This window comes from Oncorhynchus mykiss, chromosome 6 (assembly GCF_013265735.2).
Source record: "Oncorhynchus mykiss isolate Arlee chromosome 6, USDA_OmykA_1.1, whole genome shotgun sequence".
NCBI classification, from domain to species: Eukaryota; Metazoa; Chordata; class Actinopteri; order Salmoniformes; family Salmonidae; genus Oncorhynchus; species Oncorhynchus mykiss.
Genome location: NC_048570.1, coordinates 95,683,082 through 95,707,366, shown reverse-complemented (window position 1 = coordinate 95,707,366; position 24,285 = coordinate 95,683,082). Strand labels below are relative to the sequence as shown.

Sequence of the window (24,285 nt, the reverse complement as noted above, 5' to 3'; positions counted from 1 at the left end):
TGGTGTCTGTCTACTACAGTTATGTAGAGGGTAACCTGTAGCCCAGGTCTGGTGTCTGTCTACTACAGTTAGGGGGTAACCTGTAGCCCAGGTCTGGTGTCTGTCTACTACGGTTAGGGGGTAACCTGTAGCCCAGGTCTGGTGTCTGTCTACTACAGTTAGGGGGTAACCTGTAGCCCAGGTCTGGTGTCTGTCTACTACGGTTAGGGGGTAACCTGTAGCCCAGGTCTGGTGTCTGTCTACTACAGTTAGGGGGTAACCTGTAGCCCAGGTCTGGTGTCTGTCTACTACAGTTATATAGGGGGTAACCTGTAGCCCAGGTCTGGTGTCTGTCTACTACAGTTATGTAGAGGGTAACCTGTAGCCCATGTCTGGTGTCTGTCTACTACAGTTAGGGGGTAACCTGTAGCCCAGGTCTGGTGTCTGTCTACTACAGTTAGGGGGTAACCTGTAGCCCAGGTCTGGTGTCTGTCTACTACAGTTAGGGGGTAACCTGTAGCCCAGGTCTGGTGTCTGTCTACTACAGTTATGTAGGGGGTAACCTGTAGCCCAGGTCTGGTGTCTGTCTACTACAGTTATGTAGAGGGTAACCTGTAGCCCAGGTCTGGTGTCTGTCTACTACAGTTAGGGGGTAACCTGTAGCCCAGGTCTGGTGTCTGTCTACTACAGTTAGGGGGTAACCTGTAGCCCAGGTCTGGTGTCTGTCTACTACAGTTATGTAGGGGGTAACCTGTAGCCCAGGTCTGGTGTCTGTCTACTACAGTTATGTAGAGGGTAACCTGTAGCCCAGGTCTGGTGTCTGTCTACTACAGTTAGGGGGTAACCTGTAGCCCAGGTCTGGTGTCTGTCTACTACGGTTAGGGGGTAACCTGTAGCCCAGGTCTGGTGTCTGTCTACTACAGTTAGGGGGTAACCTGTAGCCCAGGTCTGGTGTCTGTCTACTACAGTTATATAGGGGGTAACCTGTAGCCCAGGTCTGGTGTCTGTCTACTACAGTTATGTAGAGGGTAACCTGTAGCCCATGTCTGGTGTCTGTCTACTACAGTTAGGGGGTAACCTGTAGCCCAGGTCTGGTGTCTGTCTACTACAGTTAGGGGGTAACCTGTAGCCCAGGTCTGGTGTCTGTCTACTACAGTTAGGGGGTAACCTGTAGCCCAGGTCTGGTGTCTGTCTACTACAGTTATGTAGGGGGTAACCTGTAGCCCAGGTCTGGTGTCTGTCTACTACAGTTATGTAGAGGGTAACCTGTAGCCCAGGTCTGGTGTCTGTCTACTACAGTTAGGGGGTAACCTGTAGCCCAGGTCTGGTGTCTGTCTACTACAGTTAGGGGGTAACCTGTAGCCCAGGTCTGGTGTCTGTCTACTACAGTTATGTAGGGGGTAACCTGTAGCCCAGGTCTGGTGTCTGTCTACTACAGTTATGTAGAGGGTAACCTGTAGCCCAGGTCTGGTGTCTGTCTACTACAGTTATGTAGAGGGTAACCTGTAGCCCAGGTCTGGTGTCTGTCTACTACAGTTAGGGGGTAACCTGTAGCCCAGGTCTGGTGTCTGTCTACTACAGTTAGGGGGTAACCTGTAGCCCAGGTCTGGTGTCTGTCTACTACAGTTATGTAGGGGGTAACCTGTAGCCCAGGTCTGGTGTCTGTCTACTACAGTTATGTAGGGGGTAACCTGTAGCCCAGGTCTGGTGTCTGTCTACTACAGTTATATAGGGGGTAACCTGTAGCCCAGGTCTGGTGTCTGTCTACTACAGTTAGGGGGTAACCTGTAGCCCAGGTCTGGTGTCTGTCTACTACAGTTATGTAGGGGGTAACCTGTAGCCCAGGTCTGGTGTCTGTCAGTTATGTAGGGGGTAACCTGTAGCCCAGGTCTGGTGTCTGTCTACTACAGTTATGTAGAGGGTAGCCTGTAGCCCAGGTCTGGTGTCTGTCTACTACAGTTAGGGGGTAACCTGTAGCCCAGGTCTGGTGTCTGTCTACTACGGTTAGGGGGTAACCTGTAGCCCAGGTCTGGTGTCTGTCTACTACAGTTAGGGGGTAACCTGTAGCCCAGGTCTGGTGTCTGTCTACTACAGTTATGTAGGGGGTAACCTGTAGCCCAGGTCTGGTGTCTGTCTACTACAGTTATGTAGGGGGTAACCTGTAGCCCAGGTCTGGTGTCTGTCTACTACAGTTATATAGGGGGTAACCTGTAGCCCAGGTCTGGTGTCTGTCTACTACAGTTATGTAGAGGGTAACCTGTAGCCCATGTCTGGTGTCTGTCTACTACAGTTAGGGGGTAACCTGTAGCCCAGGTCTGGTGTCTGTCTACTACAGTTAGGGGGTAACCTGTAGCCCAGGTCTGGTGTCTGTCTACTACAGTTAGGGGGTAACCTGTAGCCCAGGTCTGGTGTCTGTCTACTACAGTTATGTAGGGGGTAACCTGTAGCCCAGGTCTGGTGTCTGTCTACTACAGTTATGTAGAGGGTAACCTGTAGCCCAGGTCTGGTGTCTGTCTACTACAGTTAGGGGGTAACCTGTAGCCCAGGTCTGGTGTCTGTCTACTAAAGTTAGGGGGTAACCTGTAGCCCAGGTCTGGTGTCTGTCTACTACAGTTATGTAGGGGGTAACCTGTAGCCCAGGTCTGGTGTCTGTCTACTACAGTTATGTAGAGGGTAACCTGTAGCCCAGGTCTGGTGTCTGTCTACTACAGTTATATAGGGGGTAACCTGTAGCCCAGGTCTGGTGTCTGTCTACTACAGTTATGTAGAGGGTAACCTGTAGCCCAGGTCTGGTGTCTGTCTACTACAGTTATGTAGAGGGTAACCTGTAGCCCAGGTCTGGTGTCTGTCTACTACAGTTAGGGGGTAACCTGTAGCCCAGGTCTGGTGTCTGTCTACTACAGTTATATAGGGGGTAACCTGTAGCCCAGGTCTGGTGTCTGTCTACTACAGTTATGTAGAGGGTAACCTGTAGCCCAGGTCTGGTGTCTGTCTACTACAGTTATGTAGGGGGTAACCTGTAGCCCAGGTCTGGTGTCTGTCAGTTATGTAGAGGGTAACCTGTAGCCCAGGTCTGGTGTCTGTCTACTACAGTTATGTAGGGGGTAACCTGTAGCCCAGGTCTGGTGTCTGTCAGTTATGTAGAGGGTAACCTGTAGCCCAGGTCTGGTGTCTGTCTACTACAGTTATGTAGAGGGTAACCTGTAGCCCAGGTCTGGTGTCTGTCTACTACAGTTATGGGGTAACCTGTAGCCCAGGTCTGGTGTCTGTCTACTACAGTTATGTAAGGGGTAACCTGTAGCCCAGGTCTGGTGTCTGTCTACTACAGTTATATAGGGGGTAACCTGTATCCCAGGTCTGGTGTCTGTCTACTACAGTTATGTAGGGGGTAACCTGTAGCCCAGGTCTGGTGTCTGTCTACTACAGTTATATAGGGGGTAACCTGTAGCCCAGGTCTGGTGTCTGTCTACTACAGTTAGGGGGTAACCTGTAGCCCAGGTCTGGTGTCTGTCTACTACAGTTATGTAGGGGGTAACCTGTAGCCCAGGTCTGGTGTCTGTCTACTACAGTTATATAGGGGGTAACCTGTATCCCAGGTCTGGTGTCTGTCTACTACAGTTATGTAGAGGGTAACCTGTAGCCCAGGTCTGGTGTCTGTCAGTTATGTAGAGGGTAACCTGTAGCCCAGGTCTGGTGTCTGTCTACTACAGTTATATAGGGGGTAACCTGTAGCCCAGGTCTGGTGTCTGTCTACTACAGTTATGTAGAGGGTAACCTGTAGCCCAGGTCTGGTGTCTGTCAGTTATGTAGAGGGTAACCTTTAGCCCAGGTCTGGTGTCTGTCTACTACAGTTATGTAGAGGGTAACCTGTAGCCCAGGTCTGGTGTCTGTCAGTTATGTAGAGGGTAACCTGTAGCCCAGGTCTGGTGTCTGTCTACTACAGTTATGTAGAGGGTAACCTGTAGCCCAGGTCTGGTGTCTGTCTACTACAGTTAGGGGGTAACCTGTAGCCCAGGTCTGGTGTCTGTCTACTACAGTTAGGGGGTAACCTGTAGCCCAGGTCTGGTGTCTGTCTACTACAGGTATGTAGGGGGTAACCTGTAGCCCAGGTCTGGTGTCTGTCTACTACAGTTATATAGGGGGTAACCTGTAGCCCAGGTCTGGTGTCTGTCTACTACAGTTAGGGGGTAACCTGTAGCCCAGGTCTGGTGTCTGTCTACTACAGTTATGTAGGGGGTAACCTGTAGCCCAGGTCTGGTGTCTGTCTACTACAGTTATATAGGGGGTAACCTGTAGCCAAGGTCTGGTGTCTGTCTACTACAGTTATGTAGGGGGTAACCTGTAGCCCAGGTCTGGTGTCTGTCAGTTATGTAGAGGGTAACCTGTAGCCCAGGTCTGGTGTCTGTCTACTACAGTTATGTAGAGGGTAACCTGTAGCCCAGGTCTGGTGTCTGTCTACTACAGTTATGTAGGGGGTAACCTGTAGCCCAGGTCTGGTGTCTGTCAGTTATGTAGAGGGTAACCTGTAGCCCAGGTCTGGTGTCTGTCTACTACAGTTATGTAGAGGGTAACCTGTAGCCCAGGTCTGGTGTCTGTCTACTACAGTTATGGGGTAACCTGTAGCCCAGGTCTGGTGTCTGTCTACTACAGTTATGTAAGGGGTAACCTGTAGCCCAGGTCTGGTGTCTGTCTACTACAGTTATATAGGGGGTAACCTGTATCCCAGGTCTGGTGTCTGTCTACTACAGTTATGTAGGGGGTAACCTGTAGCCCAGGTCTGGTGTCTGTCTACTACAGTTATATAGGGGGTAACCTGTAGCCCAGGTCTGGTGTCTGTCTACTACAGTTAGGGGGTAACCTGTAGCCCAGGTCTGGTGTCTGTCTACTACAGTTATGTAGGGGGTAACCTGTAGCCCAGGTCTGGTGTCTGTCTACTACAGTTATATAGGGGGTAACCTGTATCCCAGGTCTGGTGTCTGTCTACTACAGTTATGTAGAGGGTAACCTGTAGCCCAGGTCTGGTGTCTGTCAGTTATGTAGAGGGTAACCTGTAGCCCAGGTCTGGTGTCTGTCTACTACAGTTATATAGGGGGTAACCTGTAGCCCAGGTCTGGTGTCTGTCTACTACAGTTATGTAGAGGGTAACCTGTAGCCCAGGTCTGGTGTCTGTCAGTTATGTAGAGGGTAACCTTTAGCCCAGGTCTGGTGTCTGTCTACTACAGTTATGTAGAGGGTAACCTGTAGCCCAGGTCTGGTGTCTGTCAGTTATGTAGAGGGTAACCTGTAGCCCAGGTCTGGTGTCTGTCTACTACAGTTATGTAGAGGGTAACCTGTAGCCCAGGTCTGGTGTCTGTCTACTACAGTTAGGGGGTAACCTGTAGCCCAGGTCTGGTGTCTGTCTACTACAGTTATATAGGGGGTAACCTGTAGCCCAGGTCTGGTGCTGTCTACTACAGTTAGGGGGTAACCTGTAGCCCAGGTCTGGTGTCTGTCTACTACAGTTAGGGGGTAACCTGTAGCCCAGGTCTGGTGTCTGTCTACTACAGGTATGTAGGGGGTAACCTGTAGCCCAGGTCTGGTGTCTGTCTACTACAGTTATATAGGGGGTAACCTGTAGCCCAGGTCTGGTGTCTGTCTACTACAGTTAGGGGGTAACCTGTAGCCCAGGTCTGGTGTCTGTCTACTACAGTTATGTAGGGGGTAACCTGTAGCCCAGGTCTGGTGTCTGTCTACTACAGTTATATAGGGGGTAACCTGTATCCCAGGTCTGGTGTCTGTCTACTACAGTTATGTAGAGGGTAACCTGTAGCCCAGGTCTGGTGTCTGTCAGTTATGTAGAGGGTAACCTGTAGCCCAGGTCTGGTGTCTGTCTACTACAGTTATATAGGGGGTAACCTGTAGCCCAGGTCTGGTGTCTGTCTACTACAGTTATGTAGAGGGTAACCTGTAGCCCAGGTCTGGTGTCTGTCAGTTATGTAGAGGGTAACCTTTAGCCCAGGTCTGGTGTCTGTCTACTACAGTTATGTAGAGGGTAACCTGTAGCCCAGGTCTGGTGTCTGTCTACTACAGTTATGTAGAGGGTAACCTGTAGCCCAGGTCTGGTGTCTGTCTACTACAGTTAGGGGGTAACCTGTAGCCCAGGTCTGGTGTCTGTCTACTACAGTTATATAGGGGGTAACCTGTAGCCCAGGTCTGGTGCTGTCTACTACAGTTAGGGGGTAACCTGTAGCCCAGGTCTGGTGTCTGTCTACTACAGTTAGGGGGTAACCTGTAGCCCAGGTCTGGTGTCTGTCTACTACAGGTATGTAGGGGGTAACCTGTAGCCCAGGTCTGGTGCTGTCTACTACAGTTAGGGGGTAACCTGTAGCCCAGGTCTGGTGTCTGTCTACTACAGTAAGGGGGTAACCTGTAGCCCAGGTCTGGTGTCTGTCAGTTATGTAGAGGGTAACCTGTAGCCCAGGTCTGGTGTCTGTCTACTACAGTTAGGGGGTAACCTGTAGCCCAGGTCTGGTGTCTGTCTACTACAGTTCTATAGGGGGTAACCTGTAGCCCAGGTCTGGTGCTGTCTACTACAGTTAGGGGGTAACCTGTAGCCCAGGTCTGGTGTCTGTCTACTACAGTTAGGGGGTAACCTGTAGCCCAGGTCTGGTGTCTGTCAGTTATGTAGAGGGTAACCTGTAGCCCAGGTCTGGTGTCTGTCTACTACAGTTAGGGGGTAACCTGTAGCCCAGGTCTGGTGTCTGTCTACTACAGTTCTATAGGGGGTAACCTGTAGCCCAGGTCTGGTGCTGTCTACTACAGTTAGGGGGTAACCTGTAGCCCAGGTCTGGTGTCTGTCTACTACAGTTAGGGGGTAACCTGTAGCCCAGGTCTGGTGTCTGTCTACTACAGTTATGTAGGGTGTAACCTGTAGCCCAGGTCTGGTGTCTGTCTACTACAGTAAGGGGGTAACCTGTAGCCCAGGTCTGGTGTCTGTCTACTACAGTTATGTAGAGGGTAACCTGTAGCCCAGATCATTTGGTGTTGGTATTTATCAGGATCCCCATTAGCCACTGCAAAAGCATCAGTTACTCTTCCAAGGATCCACATTAAACATGACATGATGCATAGGAGAGGAGTAGTTATTAGACAAGGACTGGAATACATCTAAAACATCATACAGTCTACATGTTAGTCCACACACACAATATCTAGGTCTAAAACATCACACAGTCTACATGTTAGTCCACACACACAATATCTAGGTCTAAAACATCACACAGTCTACATGTTAGACCACACACACAATATCTAGGTCTAAAACATCACACAGTCTACATGTTAGTCCACACACACAATATCTAGGTCTAATACATCACACAGTCTACATGTTAGTCCACACACACAATATCTAGGTCTAATACATCACACAGTCTACATGTTAGTACACACACACAATATCTAGGTCTAATACATCACACAGTCTACATGTTAGAACACACACACAATATCTAGGTCTAATACATCACACAGTCTACATGTTAGTCCACACACACAATATCTAGGTCTAATACATCACACAGTCTACATGTTAGTACACACACATAATATCTAGGTCTAATACATCACACAGTCTACATGTTAGTACACACACACAATATCTAGGTCTAATACATCACACAGTCTACATGTTAGAACACACACACAATATCTAGGTCTAATACATCACACAGTCTACATGTTAGTCCACACACACAATATCTAGGTCTAATACATCACACAGTCTACATGTTAGTACACACACATAATATCTAGGTCTAATACATCACACAGTCTACATGTTAGTACACACACACAATATCTAGGTCTAATACATCACACAGTGTAAATATGTATGCAATGGGACTGTGAAGAGTCACAGCCCTATGTGCAGTACGGTGTTCTTTTATCTGGTTGTATTTGGTACCTTGAGTTACCTGGGTTACCAGAGAGTTCCATGTAGTCATGGCTCGATTTAGTACAGTGTGTTTCCCTGGTTGAATGTCTTGTACGGATGAGTGTCTGAACTGTGAAGAGACCTCTGGTTGAATGTCTTGTACCCGATGAGTGTCTGAACTGTGAAGAGACCTCTGGTTGAATGTCTTGTACCCGATGAGTGTCTGAACTGTGAAGAGACCTCTGGTTGAATGTCTTGTACCCGATGAGTGTCTGAACTGTGAAGAGACCTCTGGTTGAATGTCTTGTACCCGATGAGTGTCTGAACTGTGAAGAGACCTCTGGTTGAATGTGTTGTACCCGATGAGTGTCTGAACTGTGAAGAGACCTCTGGTTGAATGTGTTGTACCCGATGAGTGTCTGAACTGTGAAGAGACCTCTGGTTGAATGTCTTGTACCTGATGAGTGTCTGAACTGTGAAGAGACCTCTGGTTGAATGTGTTGTACCCGATGAGTGTCTGAACTCTGAAGAGACCTCTGGTTGAATGTCTTGTACCCGATGAGTGTCTGAACTGTGAAGAGACCTCTGGTTGAATGTCTTGTACCCGATGAGTGTCTGAACTGTGAAGAGACCTCTGGTTGAATGTCTTGTACCCGATGAGTGTCTGAACTGTGAAGAGACCTCTGGTTGAATGTCTTGTACCCGATGAGTGTCTGAACTGTGAAGAGACCTCTGGTTGAATGTCTTGTACCCGATGAGTGTCTGAACTGTGAAGAGACCTCTGGTTGAACGGGGAGTTTAGTAACATCGACACTTCGCATTAAGACCAATTAGTGATGTCTACATTTTAGTCATTAAGCAGACGCTCTTATCCAGACTGACTTACCAAATGATCTGTACTAGGGGTGATGCTCTGACGAGGTCAGATACCTAGGCTGTACTAGTGGTGATGCTCTGACGAGGTCAGATACCTAGGCTGTACTAGGCGTGATGCTCTGACGAGGTCAGATACCTAGGCTGTACTAGGGGTGATGCTCTGACGAGGTCAGATACCTAGGCTGTGCTAGGGGTGATGCTCTGACGAGGTCAGATACCTAGGCTGTGCTAGGGGTGATGTTCTGACGAGGTCAGATACCTAGGCTGTACTAGGGGTGATGCTCTGACGAGGTCAGATACCTAGGCTGTACTAGGGGCGATGCTCTGACGAGGTCAGATACCTAGGCTGTGCTAGGGGTGATGCTCTGATGAGGTCAGATACCTAGGCTGTACTAGGGGTGATGCTCTGATGAGGTCAGATACCTAGACTGTACTAGGGCTGATGCTGTGACAAGGTCAGATACCTAGACTGTACTAGGGGTGATGCTCTGACGAGGTCAGATACCTAGGCTGTACTAGGGGTGATGTTCTGACGAGGTCAGATACCTAGGCTGTACTAGGGGCGATGTTCTGACGAGGTCAGATACCTAGGCTGTACTATGGGTGATGCTCTGACGAGGTCAGATACCTAGGCTGTACTAGGGGTGATGCTCTGACGAGGTCAGATACCTAGGCTGTACTAGGGGTGATGTTCTGACGAGGTCAGATACCTAGGCTGTACTAGGGGCGATGTTCTGACGAGGTCAGATACCTAGGCTGTACTATGGGTGATGCTCTGACGAGGTCAGATACCTAGGCTGTACTATGGGTGATGCTCTGACGAGGTCAGAAACCTAGGCTGTACTAGGGGTGATGCTCTGACGAGGTCAGAAACCTAGGCTGTACTAGGGGTGATGCTCTGACGAGGTCAGATACCTAGGCTGTACTAGGGGCGATGCTCTGACGAGGTCAGATACCTAGGCTGTACTAGGGGTGATGCTCTGACGAGGTTAGATACCTAGGCTGTACTTAACCCACATATAGTTGTGATAGTAGATGTTGTTGCTGTGGTGACCAACACTGAAACTAGGTTGTTGTTGTGACCTGCACTGACACTAGGCTAGTTGTTGTTGTGGTGACCTGTACTGACACTGGCCTAGTTGTTGCTGTGGTGACCTGTACTGACACTAGCCTAGTTGTTGTTGTGGTGACCTGTACTGACACTAGGCTAGTTGTTGCTGTGGTGACCTGTACTGACACCAGGCTAGGCCTATATATGCTGTCATTGTTCTGAAACATGACTTATCGTGTTTCACCAAGCCAGTGTAGATGTCATCAAGAAACTCGCTGGGCAGCTGGTCTAGTCTTGATGTGGCTGAAGGGAGACCTACAAGGTAAAACAGGGGTGGTGGGGATAGGAGACAGCTGGCTGGGCAGTACAAGGTAAAACAGGGGTGGTGGGGATAGGAGACAGCTGGCTGGGCAGTACAAGGTAAAACAGGGGTGGTGGGGATAGGAGACAGCTGGCTGGGCAGTACAAGGTAAAACAGGGGTGGTGGGGTAGGAGACAGCTGGCTGGGCAGTACAAGGTAAAACAGGGGTGGTGGGGATAGTAGACAGCTGGCTGGGCAGTACAAGGTAAAACAGGGGTGGTGGGGATAGGAGACAGCTGGCTGGGCAGTACAAGGTAAAACAGGGGTGGTGGGGATAGGAGACAGCTGGCTGGGCAGTACAAGGTAAAACAGGGGTGCTGGGGATAGGAGACAGCTGGCTGGGCAGTACAAGGTAAAACAGGGGTGGTGGGGATAGGAGACAGCTGGCTGGGCAGTACAAGGTAAAACAGGGGTGGTGGGGATAGGAGACAGCTGGCTGGGCAGTACAAGGTAAAACAGGGGTGGTGGGGATAGGAAACAGTTGGCTGGGCAGTACAAGGTAAAACAGGGGTGGTGGGGATAGGAGACAGCTGGCTGGGCAGTACAAGGTTAAACAGGGGTGGTGGGGATAGGAGACAGCTGGCTGGGCAGTACAAGGTAAAACAGGGGTGGTGGGGATAGGAGACAGCCTTAATAGGCCTCGGGGGGGCTCGTGCTCACATGGATAGGCCAGTAAAATGGCCCCGCCTTAATAGGCCTCGGGGGCCTCGTGCCCACATGGATAGGCCAGTCCAATGGGCCTCGGGGGGCCTCGTGCCCACGTGGATTGGCCAGTCAAATGACCACGATAGGGGTCTCGCTGAAAGTCCTGAGACACTTAGATTCTTGGTTCTATTCCTGTGTGGTAGTGATGGTACCAGGTGTCAGGTTGGTTCTATTCCTATGTTGTAGTGATGGTACCAGGTGTCAGGTTGGTTCTATTCCTGTGTGGTAGTGATGGTACCAGGTTGATTCTTGGTTCTATTCCTGTGTGGTAGTGATGGTACCAGGTGTCAGGTTGGTTCTATTCCTGTGTGGTAGTGATGGGTACCAGGTACCAGGTTGATTATTGGTTCTATTCCTGTGTGGTAGTGACGGTACCAGGTGTCAGGTTGGTTCTATTCCTGTGTGGTAGTGATGGGTACCAGGTACCAGGTTGATTCTTGGTTATATTCCTGTGTGGTAGTGATGGTACCAGGTGTCAGATTGATTCTTGGTTCTATTCCTGTGTGGTAGTGATGGTACCAGGTTGATTCTTGGTTCTATTCCTGTGTTGTAGTGATGGTACCAGGTACCAGGTTGATTCCTGGTCTATTCCTGTGTTGTAGTGATGGTACCAGGTTGATTCTTGGTTCTATTCCTGTGTTGTAGTGATGGTACCAGGTACCAGGTTGATTATTGGTTCTATTCCTGTGTGGTAGTGATGGTACCAGGTTGATTCTTGGTTCTATTCCTGTGTTGTAGTGATGGTACCAGGTTGATTCCTGGTCTATTATTGTGTTGTAGTGATGGTACCAGTTGTCACGTTGGTTCTATTCCTGTGTTGTAGTGATGGTACCAGGTACCAGGTTGATTCCTGGGTCTATTCCTGTGTTGTAGTGATGGTACCAGGTACCAGGTTGATTCCTGGTTCTATTCCTGTGTTGTAGTGATGGTACCAGGTGTCAGGTTGATTCTTGGTTCTATTCCTGTGTGGTAGTGATGGTACCAGGTTGATTCCTGGGTCTATTCCTGTGTTATAGTGATGGTACCAGGTGTCAGATTGATTCTTGGTTCTATTCCTGTGTTGTTGTGATGGTACCAGGTTGATTCTTGGTTCTATTCCTGTGTTGTAGTGATGGTACCAGGTACCAGCTTGATTCTTGGTTCTATTCCTGTGTGGTAGTGATGGTACCAGGTTGGTTCTATTCCTGTGTGGTAGTGATGGTACCAGGTACCAGGTTGATTCTTGGTTCTATTCCTGTGTGGTAGTGATGGTACCAGGTGTGATACTTGGTTCTATTCCTGTGTGGTAGTGATGGTACCAGCTACCAGGTTGATTCTTGGTTCTATTCCTGTGTGGTAGTGATGGTACCAGCTACCAGGTTGATTCCTGGTTCTATTCCTGTGTGGTAGTAATGGGTACCAGGTGTCAGGTTGGTTCTATTCCTGTGTTGTAGTGATGGTACCAGGTGTCAGGTTGATTCTTGGTTCTATTCCTGTGTGGTAGTGATGGTACCAGGTGTCAGGTTGATTCCTGGTTCTATTCCTGTGTGGTAGTGATGGTACCAGCTACCAGGTTGATTCCTGGTTCTATTCCTGTGTGGTAGTGATGGTACCAGGTGTCAGGTGTGATTCTTGGTTATATTCCTGTGTTGTAGTGATGGTACCAGGTGTCAGGTTGGTTCTATTCCTGTGTGGTAGTGATGGTACCAGCTACCAGGTTGATTCCTGGTTCTATTCCTGTGTGGTAGTAATGGGTACCAGGTACCAGGTGTGAATCTTGGTTCTATTCTATCTGCTTTACAGATTCATATTATCAACATGAGCTTTACAGTAGTGTGTTAGTGCCTTTTCAGATTATTTGGTATTGGAGTGGGACTGTCTCTGTTAGGGAGAAAGTCTCACTCTGATCGCTAACGTTGCTTTACGGAGGAGAGAGACCCAGTTAGTGGTGACTAAGAAGCTGGGTCTCCTGGCTGGCTGGTTGTTCAGGGACTGTTCCACAGTCTGACCCATTTAGACAGGAGACAGAAGGACAGAGCTGTGCTCCACAAGAGACCGGGGTGGAAGGATACAGGGAGATGAAGGCAGTAGGGCTGGGAACTGATGGACATAATGCTTTATAGCCTCTACACTGATGGACTTCATGCTTTATAGCCTCTACACTGATGGACATAATGCTTTATAGCCTCTAGACTGATGGACATAATGCTTTATAGCCTCTAGACTGATGGACATAATGCTTTATAGCCTCTAGACTGATGGACATAATGCTTTATAGCCTCTAGACTGATGGACATAATGCTTTATAGCCTCTACACTGATGGACATAATGCTTTATAGCCTCTAGACTGATGGACATAATGCTTTATAGCCTCTAGACTGATGGACATAATGCTTTATAGCCTCTACACTGATGGACATAATGCTTTATAGCCTCTAGACTGATGGACATAATGCGATGACCCTTACTGTCAGCGGAACCAGGCAGCAGGCGCTGGTCAGCAGAACCAGGCAGCAGGCGCTGGTCAGCGGAACCAGGCAGCAGGTGCTGGTCAGTGGAACCAGGCAGCAGGTGCTGGTCAGCAGAACCAGGCAGCAGACAGTAAGCAGGCGCTGGTCAGTGGAACCAGGCAGCAGGCGCTGGTCAGCAGAACCAGGCAGCAGACAGTAAGCAGGCGCTGGTCAGTGGAACCAGGCAGCAGGCGCTGGTCAGTGGAACCAGGCAGCAGGCGCTGGTCAGTGGAACCAGGCAGCAGGCGCTGGTCAGTGGAACCAGGCAGTAAGCAGGCACTGGTCAGTGGAACCAGGCAGTAAGCAGGCACTGGTCAGTGGAACCAGGCAGTAAGCAGGCGCTGGTCAGTGGAACCAGGCAGCAGGCGCTGGTCAGTGGAACCAGGCAGCAGGCGCTGGTCAGTGGAACCAGGCAGTAAGCAGGCGCTGGTCAGTGGAACCAGGCAGTAGGGCTCTAACTGGGCCCTGTGCTTTGGGAGTTGAGAGGTCAAGGTTGACTCACCTCTGGGTGTATGACTGAAGCTTTAGGGGAGACAGAGAGAAGCTTCAGAATGATTTATTCAAAGATTCTACCACATTCAGTCCAAATAAAGTCCAATAGTTTGCCTGTGGTCCTGTCGTTAATGGACTTGACAGCACAGCAAGGGTGGAACACTATTTTGAGGAGCTGTGAAATAGACTTTTGGTAAATGACTATTTCTGATGCCTTTTCTCTCCATCTCTGTCCTCCCCTTCCTTCCAGTGCAGGATGCAGTCTTCAGGCCACCGGCAGCGCGACACAGAGCAGCACCAACCCCTGCTGTCAGCTGACAATGACCCTGAGGCTGGGGCAGGAGCTGGTCCTCTGTATCCTCCGGCTGACCAGGACGGCCTGTGGTTTATCCAGGACGGCTGTGGTATAGTCTGTGGTGTGGTGACCTGGTTGTTGGTCCTCTACGCTGACTTTGTGGTCAATCTGGTGATGCTGCTGCCAAACAAGAGCTTGTGGTACTCCGTGATCAACGGAGCACTGTTTAACTTCCTGGTCGTCATGGCGCTGGCCTCGCATCTACGGGCCATGCTGTCAGACCCGGTAAGAAGTTGGAGGGGGTGGGGAGGGAGCAGACGGAAGGGGAGGAAGGATAGACAAGACGGGGGAGGAAGGTGAGACAAGACGGGGGGGAGGAAGGTGAGACAAGACGGGGGGGAGGAAGGTGAGACAAGACGGGGGGAGGAAGGTGAGACAAGACGGGGGGAGGAAGGTGAGACAAGACGGGGGGAGGAAGGTGAGACCAGACGGGGGGAGGAAGGTGAGACAAGACGGGGGGGGGAAGGTGAGACAAGACGGGGGGGAGGAAGGAGAGACAAGACGGGGGGGAGGAAGGAGAGACAAGACGGGGGGGAGGAAGGAGAGACAAGACGGGGGGGAGGAAGGAGAGACGACGGGGGGGAGGAAGGAGAGACAAGACGGGGGGGAGGAAGGAGAGACAAGACGGGGGGGAGGAAGGAGAGACAAGACGGGGGGGAGGAAGGAGAGACAAGACGGGGGGGAGGAAGGAGAGACAAGACGGGGGGGAGGAAGGAGAGACAAGACGGGGGGGAGGAAGGAGAGACAAGACGGGGGGGAGGAAGGAGAGACAAGACGGGGGGGAGGAAGGAGAGACAAGACGGGGGGGAGGAAGGAGAGACAAGACGGGGGGAGGAAGGAGAGACAAGACGGGGGGGAGGAAGGAGAGACAAGACGGGGGGAGGAAGGAGAGACAAGACGGGGGGGAGGAAGGAGAGACAAGACGGGGGGAGGAAGGAGAGACAAGACGGGGGGAGGAAGGAGAGACAAGACGGGGGGAGGAAGGAGAGACAAGACGGGGGGGAGGAAGGAGAGACAAGACGGGGGGGAGGAAGGAGAGACAAGACGGGGGGGAGGAAGGAGAGACAAGACGGGGGGGAGGAAGGAGAGACAAGACGGGGGGGAGGAAGGAGAGACAAGACGGGGGGGAGGAAGGAGAGACAAGACGGGGGGGAGGAAGGAGAGACAAGACGGGGGGGAGGAAGGAGAGACAAGACGGGGGGGAGGAAGGAGAGACAAGACGGGGGGAGGAAGGAGAGACAAGACGGGGGGGAGGAAGGAGAGACAAGACGGGGGGGAGGAAGGAGAGACAAGACGGGGGGGAGGAAGGAGAGACAAGACGGGGGGGAGGAAGGAGAGACAAGACGGGGGGAGGAAGGAGAGACAAGACGGGGGGGAGGAAGGAGAGACAAGACGGGGGGAGGAAGGAGAGACAAGACGGGGGGGAGGAAGGAGAGACAAGACGGGGGGGAGGAAGGAGAGACAAGACGGGGGGAGGAAGGAGAGACAAGACGGGGGGAGGAAGGAGAGACAAGACGGGGGGAGGAAGGAGAGACAAGACGGGGGGAGGAAGGAGAGACAAGACGGGGGGGAGGAAGGAGAGACAAGACGGGGGGGAGGAAGGAGAGACAAGACGGGGGGAGGAAGGAGAGACAAGACGGGGGGAGGAAGGAGAGACAAGACGGGGGGAGGAAGGAGAGACAAGACGGGGGGGAGGAAGGAGAGACAAGACGGGGGGGAGGAAGGAGAGACAAGACGGGGGGGAGGAAGGAGAGACAAGACGGGGGGAGGAAGGAGAGACAAGACGGGGGGAGGAAGGAGAGACAAGACGGGAGGAGGAAGGAGAGACAAGACGGGGGGGAGGAAGGAGAGACAAGACGGGGGGAGGAAGGAGAGACAAGACGGGGGGAGGAAGGAGAGACAAGACGGGGGGAGGAAGGAGAGACAAGACGGGGGGGAGGAAGGAGAGACAAGACGGGGGGAGGAAGGAGAGACAAGACGGGGGGAGGAAGGAGAGACAAGACGGGGGGAGGAAGGAGAGACAAGACGGGGGGAGGAAGGAGAGACAAGACGGGGGGGAGGAAGGAGAGACAAGACGGGGGGAGGAAGGAGAGACAAGACGGGGGGGAGGAAGGAGAGACAAGACGGGGGGAGGAAGGAGAGACAAGCCGGGGGGGAGGAAGGCGAGACAAGACGGGGGGAGGAAGGCGAGACAAGACGGGGGGAGGAAGGAGAGACAAGACGGGGGGAGGAAGGAGAGACAAGACGGGGGGGAGGAAGGAGAGACAAGACGGGGGGAGGAAGGAGAGACAAGACGGGGGGGAGGAAGGAGAGACAAGACGGGGGGAGGAAGGAGAGACGGGGGGGAGGAAGGAGAGACAAGACGGGGGGGAGGAAGAGAGACAAGACGGGGGGAGGAAGGAGAGACAAGACGGGGGGGAGGAAGGAGAGACAAGACGGGGGGGAGGAAGGAGAGACAAGGCGGGGGGGAGGAAGGAGAGACAAGGGGGGGGAGGAAGGAGAGACAAGACGGGGGGAGGAAGGAGAGACAAGACGGGGGGAGGAAGGAGAGACAAGACGGGGGGGAGGAAGGAGAGACAAGACGGGGGGAGGAAGGAGAGACGGGGGGAGGAAGGAGAGACAAGACGGGGGGAGGAAGGTGAGACAAGACGGGGGGGAGGAAGGAGAGACAAGACGGGGGGGAGGAAGGAGAGACGGGGGGGAGGAAGGAGAGACAAGACGGGGGGGAGGAAGGAGAGACAAGACGGGGGGGAGGAAGGAGAGACAAGACGGGGGGGAGGAAGGAGAGACAAGGCGGGGGGGGGGGAAGGACAGACAAGGGGGGGGGGAGGAAGGAGAGACAAGACGGGGGGAGGAAGGAGAGACAAGACGGGGGGAGGAAGGAGAGACAAGACGGGGGGGAGGAAGGAGAGACAAGACGGGGGGGAGGAAGGAGAGACAAGACGGGGGGAGGAAGGAGAGACGGGGGGAGGAAGGAGAGACAAGACGGGGGGAGGAAGGTGAGACAAGACGGGGGGAGGAAGGAGAGACAAGACGGGGGGGAGGAAGGAGAGACAAGACGGGGGGAGGAAGGAGAGACAAGACGGGGGGGAGGAAGGAGAGACAAGACGGGGGGGAGGAAGGAGAGACAAGACGGGGGGGAGGAAGGAGAGACAAGACGGGGGGAGGAAGGAGAGACAAGACGGGGGGAGGAAGGAGAGAAGACGGGGGGGAGGAAGGAGAGACAAGACGGGGGGGAGGAAGGAGAGACAAGACGGGGGGGAGGAAGGAGAGACAAGACGGGGGGGGGAGGAAGGAGAGACAAGACGGGGGGGAGGAAGGACAGACAAGGGGGGGGGGAGGAAGGAGAGACAAGACGGGGGGAGGAAGGAGAGACAAGACGGGGGGGAGGAAGGAGAGACAAGACGGGGGGGAGGAAGGAGAGACAAGACGGGGGGAGGAAGGAGAGACAAGACGGGGGGAGGAAGGTGAGACAAGACGGGGGGAGGAAGGAGAGACAAGACCGGGGGGAGGAAGGAGAGACAAGACCGGGGGGAGGAAGGAGAGACAAGACGGGGGGAGGAAGGAGAGACAAGACGGGGGGAGGAAGGTGAGACAAGACGGGGGGGAGGAAGGAGAGACAAGGCGGGGGGGGGGGGGGAAGGACAGACAAGGGGGGGGGGAGGAAGGAGAGACAAGACGGGGGGAGGAAGGAGAGACAAGACGGGGGGAGGAAGGAGAGACAAGACGGGGGGGAGGAAGGAGAGACAAGACGGGGGGAGGAAGGAGAGAGAGAGAGCGAGAGAGAGACCAGGCGGTGGGAGGAGAGAGAGAGAGAGAGAGAGTGAGACCAGGCGGTGGGAAGGAAGGAGAGAGAGAGGCAAGGCGGTGGGAGGAGAGAGAGGCAAGGCGGTGGGAGGAGAGAGAGACCAGGCGGTGGGAGGAGAGAGAGAGAGAGAGAGACCAGGCGGTGGGAGGAGAGAGAGAGAGAGACCAGGCGGTGGGGAAGGAAGGAGAGAGAGAGAGAGAGAGAGACCAGGCGGTGGGGAAGGAAGGAGAGAGAGAGAGAGAGAGAGACCAGGCGGTGGGGAAGGAAGGAGAGAGAGAGAGAGAGAGAGAGACCAGGCGGTGGGGAAGGAAGGAGAGAGAGAGAGAGACCAGGCGGTGGGGAAGGAAGGAGAGAGAGAGAGAGAGAGACCAGGCGGTGGGGAAGGAAGGAGAGAGAGAGAGAGAGAGAGAGAGACCAGGCGGTGGGGAAGGAAGGAGAGAGAGAGAGAGAGAGAGACCAGGCGGTGGGGAAGGAAGGAGAGAGAGAGAGAGAGAGAGAGAGAGACCAGGCGGTGGGGAAGGAAGGAGAGAGAGAGAGAGAGAGAGACCAGGCGGTGGGGAAGGAAGGAGAGAGAGAGAGAGAGAGAGACCAGGCGGTGGGGAAGGAAGGAGAGAGAGAGAGAGAGAGAGACCAGGCGGTGGGGAAGGAAGGAGAGAGAGAGAGAGAGAGAGACCAGGCGGTGGGGAAGGGAGGAGAGAGAGAGAGAGAGAGAGACCAGGCGGTGGGGAAGGAAGGAGAGAGAGAGAGAGAGAGAGAGACCAGGCGGTGGGGAAGGAAGGAGAGAGAGAGAGAGAGAGAGAGACCAGGCGGTGGGGAAGGAAGGAGAGAGAGAGAGAGAGAGAGACCAGGCGGTGGGGAAGGGAGGAGAGAGAGAGAGAGAGAGAGACCAGGCGGTGGGGAAGGAAGGAGAGAGAGAGAGAGAGAGACCAGGCGGTGGGGAAGGGAGGAGAGAGAGAGAGAGAGAGAGAGACCAGGCGGTGGGGAAGGAAGGAGAGAGAGAGACAAGGCGGTGGGAGGAGAGAGAGAGAGGCAAGGCGGTGGGAGGCTCTTGGAGTGGTTGTCAACTTCCTGGCTGTCATGGCCATGGCATCGCACCTCAGAACGATGAGACGTCTGTCTCTGTGAGGACGGGGGGGTGACTCTCCCTGCTCTCTGGGAGAAGGAGACTGTCTCCTGGCAGGGTGAGGAGGGAGGACAGGGACTGACTCTCTCTGGGAGAAGGAGACTGTCTCCTGGCAGGGTGAGGAGGGGGGGGTGACTCTCCCTGCTCTCTGGGAGAAGGAGACTGTCTCCTGGCAGGGTGAGGAGGGAGGACAAGGACTGACTCTCTCTGGGAGAAGGAGACTGTCTCCTGGCAGGGTGAGGAGGCTGACTGACTGGCTGTCTGACTGACTAGTGCTGTAGGGACTGACTGACTGACTGACTGACTAGTGCTGTAGGGACTGACTGACTGACTGACTGACTGACTAGTGCTGTAGGGACTGACTGAGTAGAGGTGGAGTAGAGGTAGAGTAGTAGGGTAGGAGAAAGAGGAACTGAGCATTAACTGTTAAATGAGTCAGCGTTCAGTTACAACACTCCTTCCTTCTGCATGATGAAATTATCCCCTACAGCACTAGTCAGTCCCTACAGCACTAGTCAGTCAGTCCCTACAGCACTAGTCAGTCAGTCAGTCCCTACAGCACTAGTCAGTCAGTCAGTCCCTACAGCACTAGTCAGTCAGTCAGTCAGTCCCTACAGCACTAGTCAGTCAGTCAGTCAGTCAGTCCCTACAGCACTAGTTAGTCAGTCAGTCAGTCCCTACAGCACTAGTCAGTCAGTCAGTCAGTCAGTCCCTAAAGCACTAGTCAGTCAGTCAGTCCCTACAGCACTAGTCAGTCAGTCAGTCAGTCCCTACAGCACTAGTCAGTCAGTCAGTCAGTCAGTCACTACAGCACTAGTCAGTCAGTCAGTCAGTCAGTCAGTCAGTCAGTCCCTACAGCACTAGTCAGTCAGTCAGTCAGTCAGTCCCTACAGCACTAGTCAGTCAGTCAGTCAGTCCCTACAGCACTAGTCAGTCAGTCAGTCCCTACAGCACTAGTCAGTCAGTCCCTACAGCACTAGTCAGTCAGTAAGTCACTACAGCACTAGTCAGTCAGTCATTCAGTCCCTACAGCACTAGTCAGTCAGTCCCTACAGCACTAGTCAGTCAGGGTAAAGACTATATAGATTGATGTTTCCTCCCCTCAGGGTAAAGACTATATAGATTGATGTTTCCTCCCCTCAGGGTAAAGACTATATAGATTGATGTTTCCTCCCCTCAGGGTAAAGACTATATAGATTGATGTTTCCTCCCCTCAGGGTAAAGACTATATAGATTGATGTTTCCTTCCCTCAGGGTAAAGACTATATAGATTGATGTTTCCTCCCCTCAGGGTAAAGACTATATAGATTGATGTTTCCTCTCCTCAGGGTAAAGACTATATAGATTGATGTTTCCTCTCCTCAGGGTAAAGACTATATAGATTGATGTTTCCTCTCCTCAGGGTAAAGACTATATAGATTGATGTTTCCTCTCCTCAGGGTAAAGACTATATAGATTGATGTTTCCTCAGGGTAAAGACTATATAGATTGATGTTTCCTCAGGGTAAAGACTATATAGATTGATGTTTCCTCAGGGTAAAGACTATATAGATTGATGTTTCCTCAGGGTAAAGACTATATAGATTGATGTTTCCTCAGGGTAAAGACTATATAGATTGATGTTTACTCTCCTCAGGGTAAAGACTATATAGATTGATGTTTCCTTCCCTCAGGGTAAAGACTATATAGATTGATGTTTCCTTCCCTCAGGGTAAAGACTATATAGATTGATGTTTCCTTCCCTCAGGGTAAAGACTATATAGATTGATGTTTCCTCTCCTCAGGGTAAAGACTATATAGATTGATGTTTCCTCAGGGTAAAGACTATATAGATTGATGTTTCCTTCCCTCAGGGTAAAGACTATATAGATTGATGTTTCCTCCCCTCAGGGTAAAGACTATATAGATTGATGTTTCCTCCCCTCAGGGTAAAGACTATATAGATTGATGTTTCCTTCCCTCAGGGTAAAGACTATATAGATTGATGTTTCCTCCCCTCAGGGTAAAGACTATATAGATTGATGTTTCCTCCCCTCAGGGTAAAGACTATATAGATTGATGTTTCCTCCCCTCAGGGTAAAGACTATATAGATTGATGTTTCCTCAGGGTAAAGACTATATAGATTGATGTTTCCTCCCCTCAGGGTAAAGACTATATAGATTGATGTTTCCTCAGGGTAAAGACTATATAGATTGATGTTTCCTCAGGGTAAAGACTATATAGATTGATGTTTCCTCATGGTAAAGACTATATAGATTGATGTTTACTTCCCTCAGGGTAAAGACTATATAGATTGATGTTTCCTCCCCTCAGGGTAAAGACTATATAGATTGATGTTTCCTCAGGGTAAAGACTATATAGATTGATGTTTCCTCAGGGTAAAGACTATATAGATTGATGTTTCCTCAGGGTAAAGACTATATAGATTGATGTTTCCTCAGGGTAAAGACTATATAGATTGATGTTTCCTCAGGGTAAAGACTATATAGATTGATGTTTCCTCCCCTCAGGGGAGGGTAAAGACATTGAATGGTCTCTGAAGCCTGTTTGTGTCCGTCGTATTCTGATGATGGTCTGACCTCTCCCGTCAGGGGGCGGTTCCTAAGGGCAACGCCACCAAAGAGTACACGGACAGTCTGCAGCTGAAACCTGGAGAGGTCATCTATAAATGTCCCAAGTGTTGCAGCATCAAGCCACAGAGGGCCCATCACTGCAGGTAGACACCATGACAGAGATGGTATAGATCTCTATAGAGACGTATCACATCAAGCCACAGAGGGCCCATCACTGCAGGTAGACACCATAACAGAGATGGTATAGATATCTATAGATACGTATCACATCAAGCCACAGAGGGCTCATCACTGCAGGTAGACACCATGACAGAGATGGTATAGATCTCTATAGAGACGTATCACATCAAGCCACAGAGGGCCCATCACTGCAGGTAGACACCATGACAGAGATGGTATAGATCTCTATAGAGACGTATCACATCAAGCCACAGAGGGTCCATCACTACAGGTAGACACCATGACAGAGATGGTATAGATCTCTATAGAGACGTATCACATCAAGCCACAGAGGGTCCATCACTACAGGTAGACACCATGACAGAGATGGTATAGATCTCTATAGAGACGTATCACATCAAGCCACAGAGGGCTCATCACTGCAGGTAGACACCATGACAGAGATGGTATAGATCTCTATAGAGACGTATCACATCAAGCCACAGAGGGCTCATCACTGCAGGTAGACACCATGACAGAGATGGTATAGATCTCTATAGAGACGTATCACATCAAGCCACAGAGGGCTCATCACTACAGGTAGACACCATGACAGAGATGGTATATTTATCTATAGATACATACTGCAGGTGAGGGATACTCAGTGGCTTAAGGTGTCCGCATGCTTCCCAGACGAAACAGTTTGTGCATACAGTACCAGTCAAAAGTTTTAGAACACCTACTCATTCCAGGGTTCTAGAACACCTACTCATTCCAGGGTTCTAGAACACCTACTCATTCCAGGGTTCTAGAACACCTACTCATTCCAGGGTTTTAGAACACCTACTCATTCCAGGGTTCTAGAACACCTACTCATTCCAGGGTTCTAGAACACCTACTCATTCAAGGGTTTTTCTTTATTTTTACTATTTTCTACATTGTAGAATAATAGTGAAGACATCAAAACTATGAAATAACACCTATGGAATCATGTAGTAACCAAAAAAGTGTTAAACAAATCAAAATAGATTTTAGATTCTTCAAAGAAGCCACCCTTTGCCTGATGACAGCTTTGCACACTCTTGGCATTCTCTCAACCAGCTTCATGGGGTAGTCACCTGGAATGCATTTCAATTAACAGGTGTGCCTTGTTAAAAGTTCATTTGTGGAATTTCTTTCCTCCTTAATGCGTTTGAGCCTATCAGTTGTGTTGTGACAAGGTAGGGGAGAAGTTAGCCCTATTTGATAAAAGACCAAGTCCATATTATGGCAAGAACAGCTTAAATATGAAAAGAGAAACGACAGTCCATCATTACTTTAAGACATGAAGGAAAGTCCACCATTACTTTAGACATGAAGGTCAGTCCATCATTACTTTAGACATGAAGGTCAGTCCATCATTACTTTAGACATGAAGGTCAGTCCACCATTACTTTAGACATGAAGGTCAGTCCATCATTACTTTAAGACATGAAGGTCAGTCCATCATTACTTTAGACATGAAGGTCAGTCCATCATTACTTTAAGACATGAAGGTCAGTCCATCATTACTTTAAGACATGAAGGTCAGTCCATCATTACTTTAGACATGAAGGTCAGTCCATCATTACTTTAAGACATGAAGGTCAGTCCATCATTACTTTAAGACATGAAGGTCAGTCAATACGGAACATTTCAATAACTTTGAAAGTTTCTTCAAGTGCAGTCGCAAAAACTATGATGGAACTGTCTCTCATGAGGACCGCCACAGGAAAGGAAGACCCAGAGTTCCCTCTGCTGCAGAGGATCAGTTCATTAGAGTTAACTGTCTCTCATGAGGACCGCCACAGGAAAGGAAGACCCAGAGTTACCTCTGCTGCAGAGGATCAGTTCATTAGAGTTAACTGTCTCTCATGAGGACCGCCACAGGAAAGGAAGACCCAGAGTTACCTCTGCTGCAGAGGATCAGTTCATTAGAGTTAACTGTCTCTCATGAGGACCGCCACAGGAAAGAAAAACCCAGAGTTCCCTCTGCTGCAGAGGATACGTTCATTAGAGTTACCAGCCTCAGAAATCGATGCCCACTTAAATGCTTCAGTTCAAATAACACACACATCTCAACATCAACTGTGTTAATCAGGCCTTCGTGGTCGAATTGCTGAAAAGAAACCACTACTAAAGGATACCATTAAGAAGAAGAGACTTGCTTGGGCCAAGTAACACGAGCGATGGACATTTAGACTGGTGGAAATCTGTCCTTTGGTCTGATGTGAGATTTTTGGTTCCAACCAATGTGACTTTGTGAGACGCAGAGTAGATGAACGGATGATCTCCGCATGTGTGGTTCCCACCGTGAAGCATGGAGGTGGAGGTGTGATGGTGTGGGGGTGCTTTGCTGGAGACACTGTCTGTGATTTA

The 24,285-nt window shown here is 51.0% G+C and overlaps 1 protein-coding gene across 3 annotated transcripts in view; it reads left to right on the top strand.

The window, feature by feature from the left end:
* The window catches only part of LOC118964998 (palmitoyltransferase ZDHHC7-like), a 48,003-nt gene that overhangs the window by 7,022 nt on the left and 16,696 nt on the right, over window positions 1-24,285 (top strand). For 2 of the 3 annotated variants that reach the window (XM_036981658.1, XM_036981659.1), the window contains 2 exons: window positions 14,120-14,449; window positions 21,748-21,872. In XM_036981658.1, coding sequence (XP_036837553.1) covers window positions 14,126-14,449; window positions 21,748-21,872 — 449 coding nt within the window. In that variant the 5' untranslated portion in view covers window positions 14,120-14,125. The remainder of the gene's footprint in view (window positions 1-14,119; window positions 14,450-21,747; window positions 21,873-24,285) is intronic. The other variant, XM_036981660.1, reaches the window with a different exon arrangement.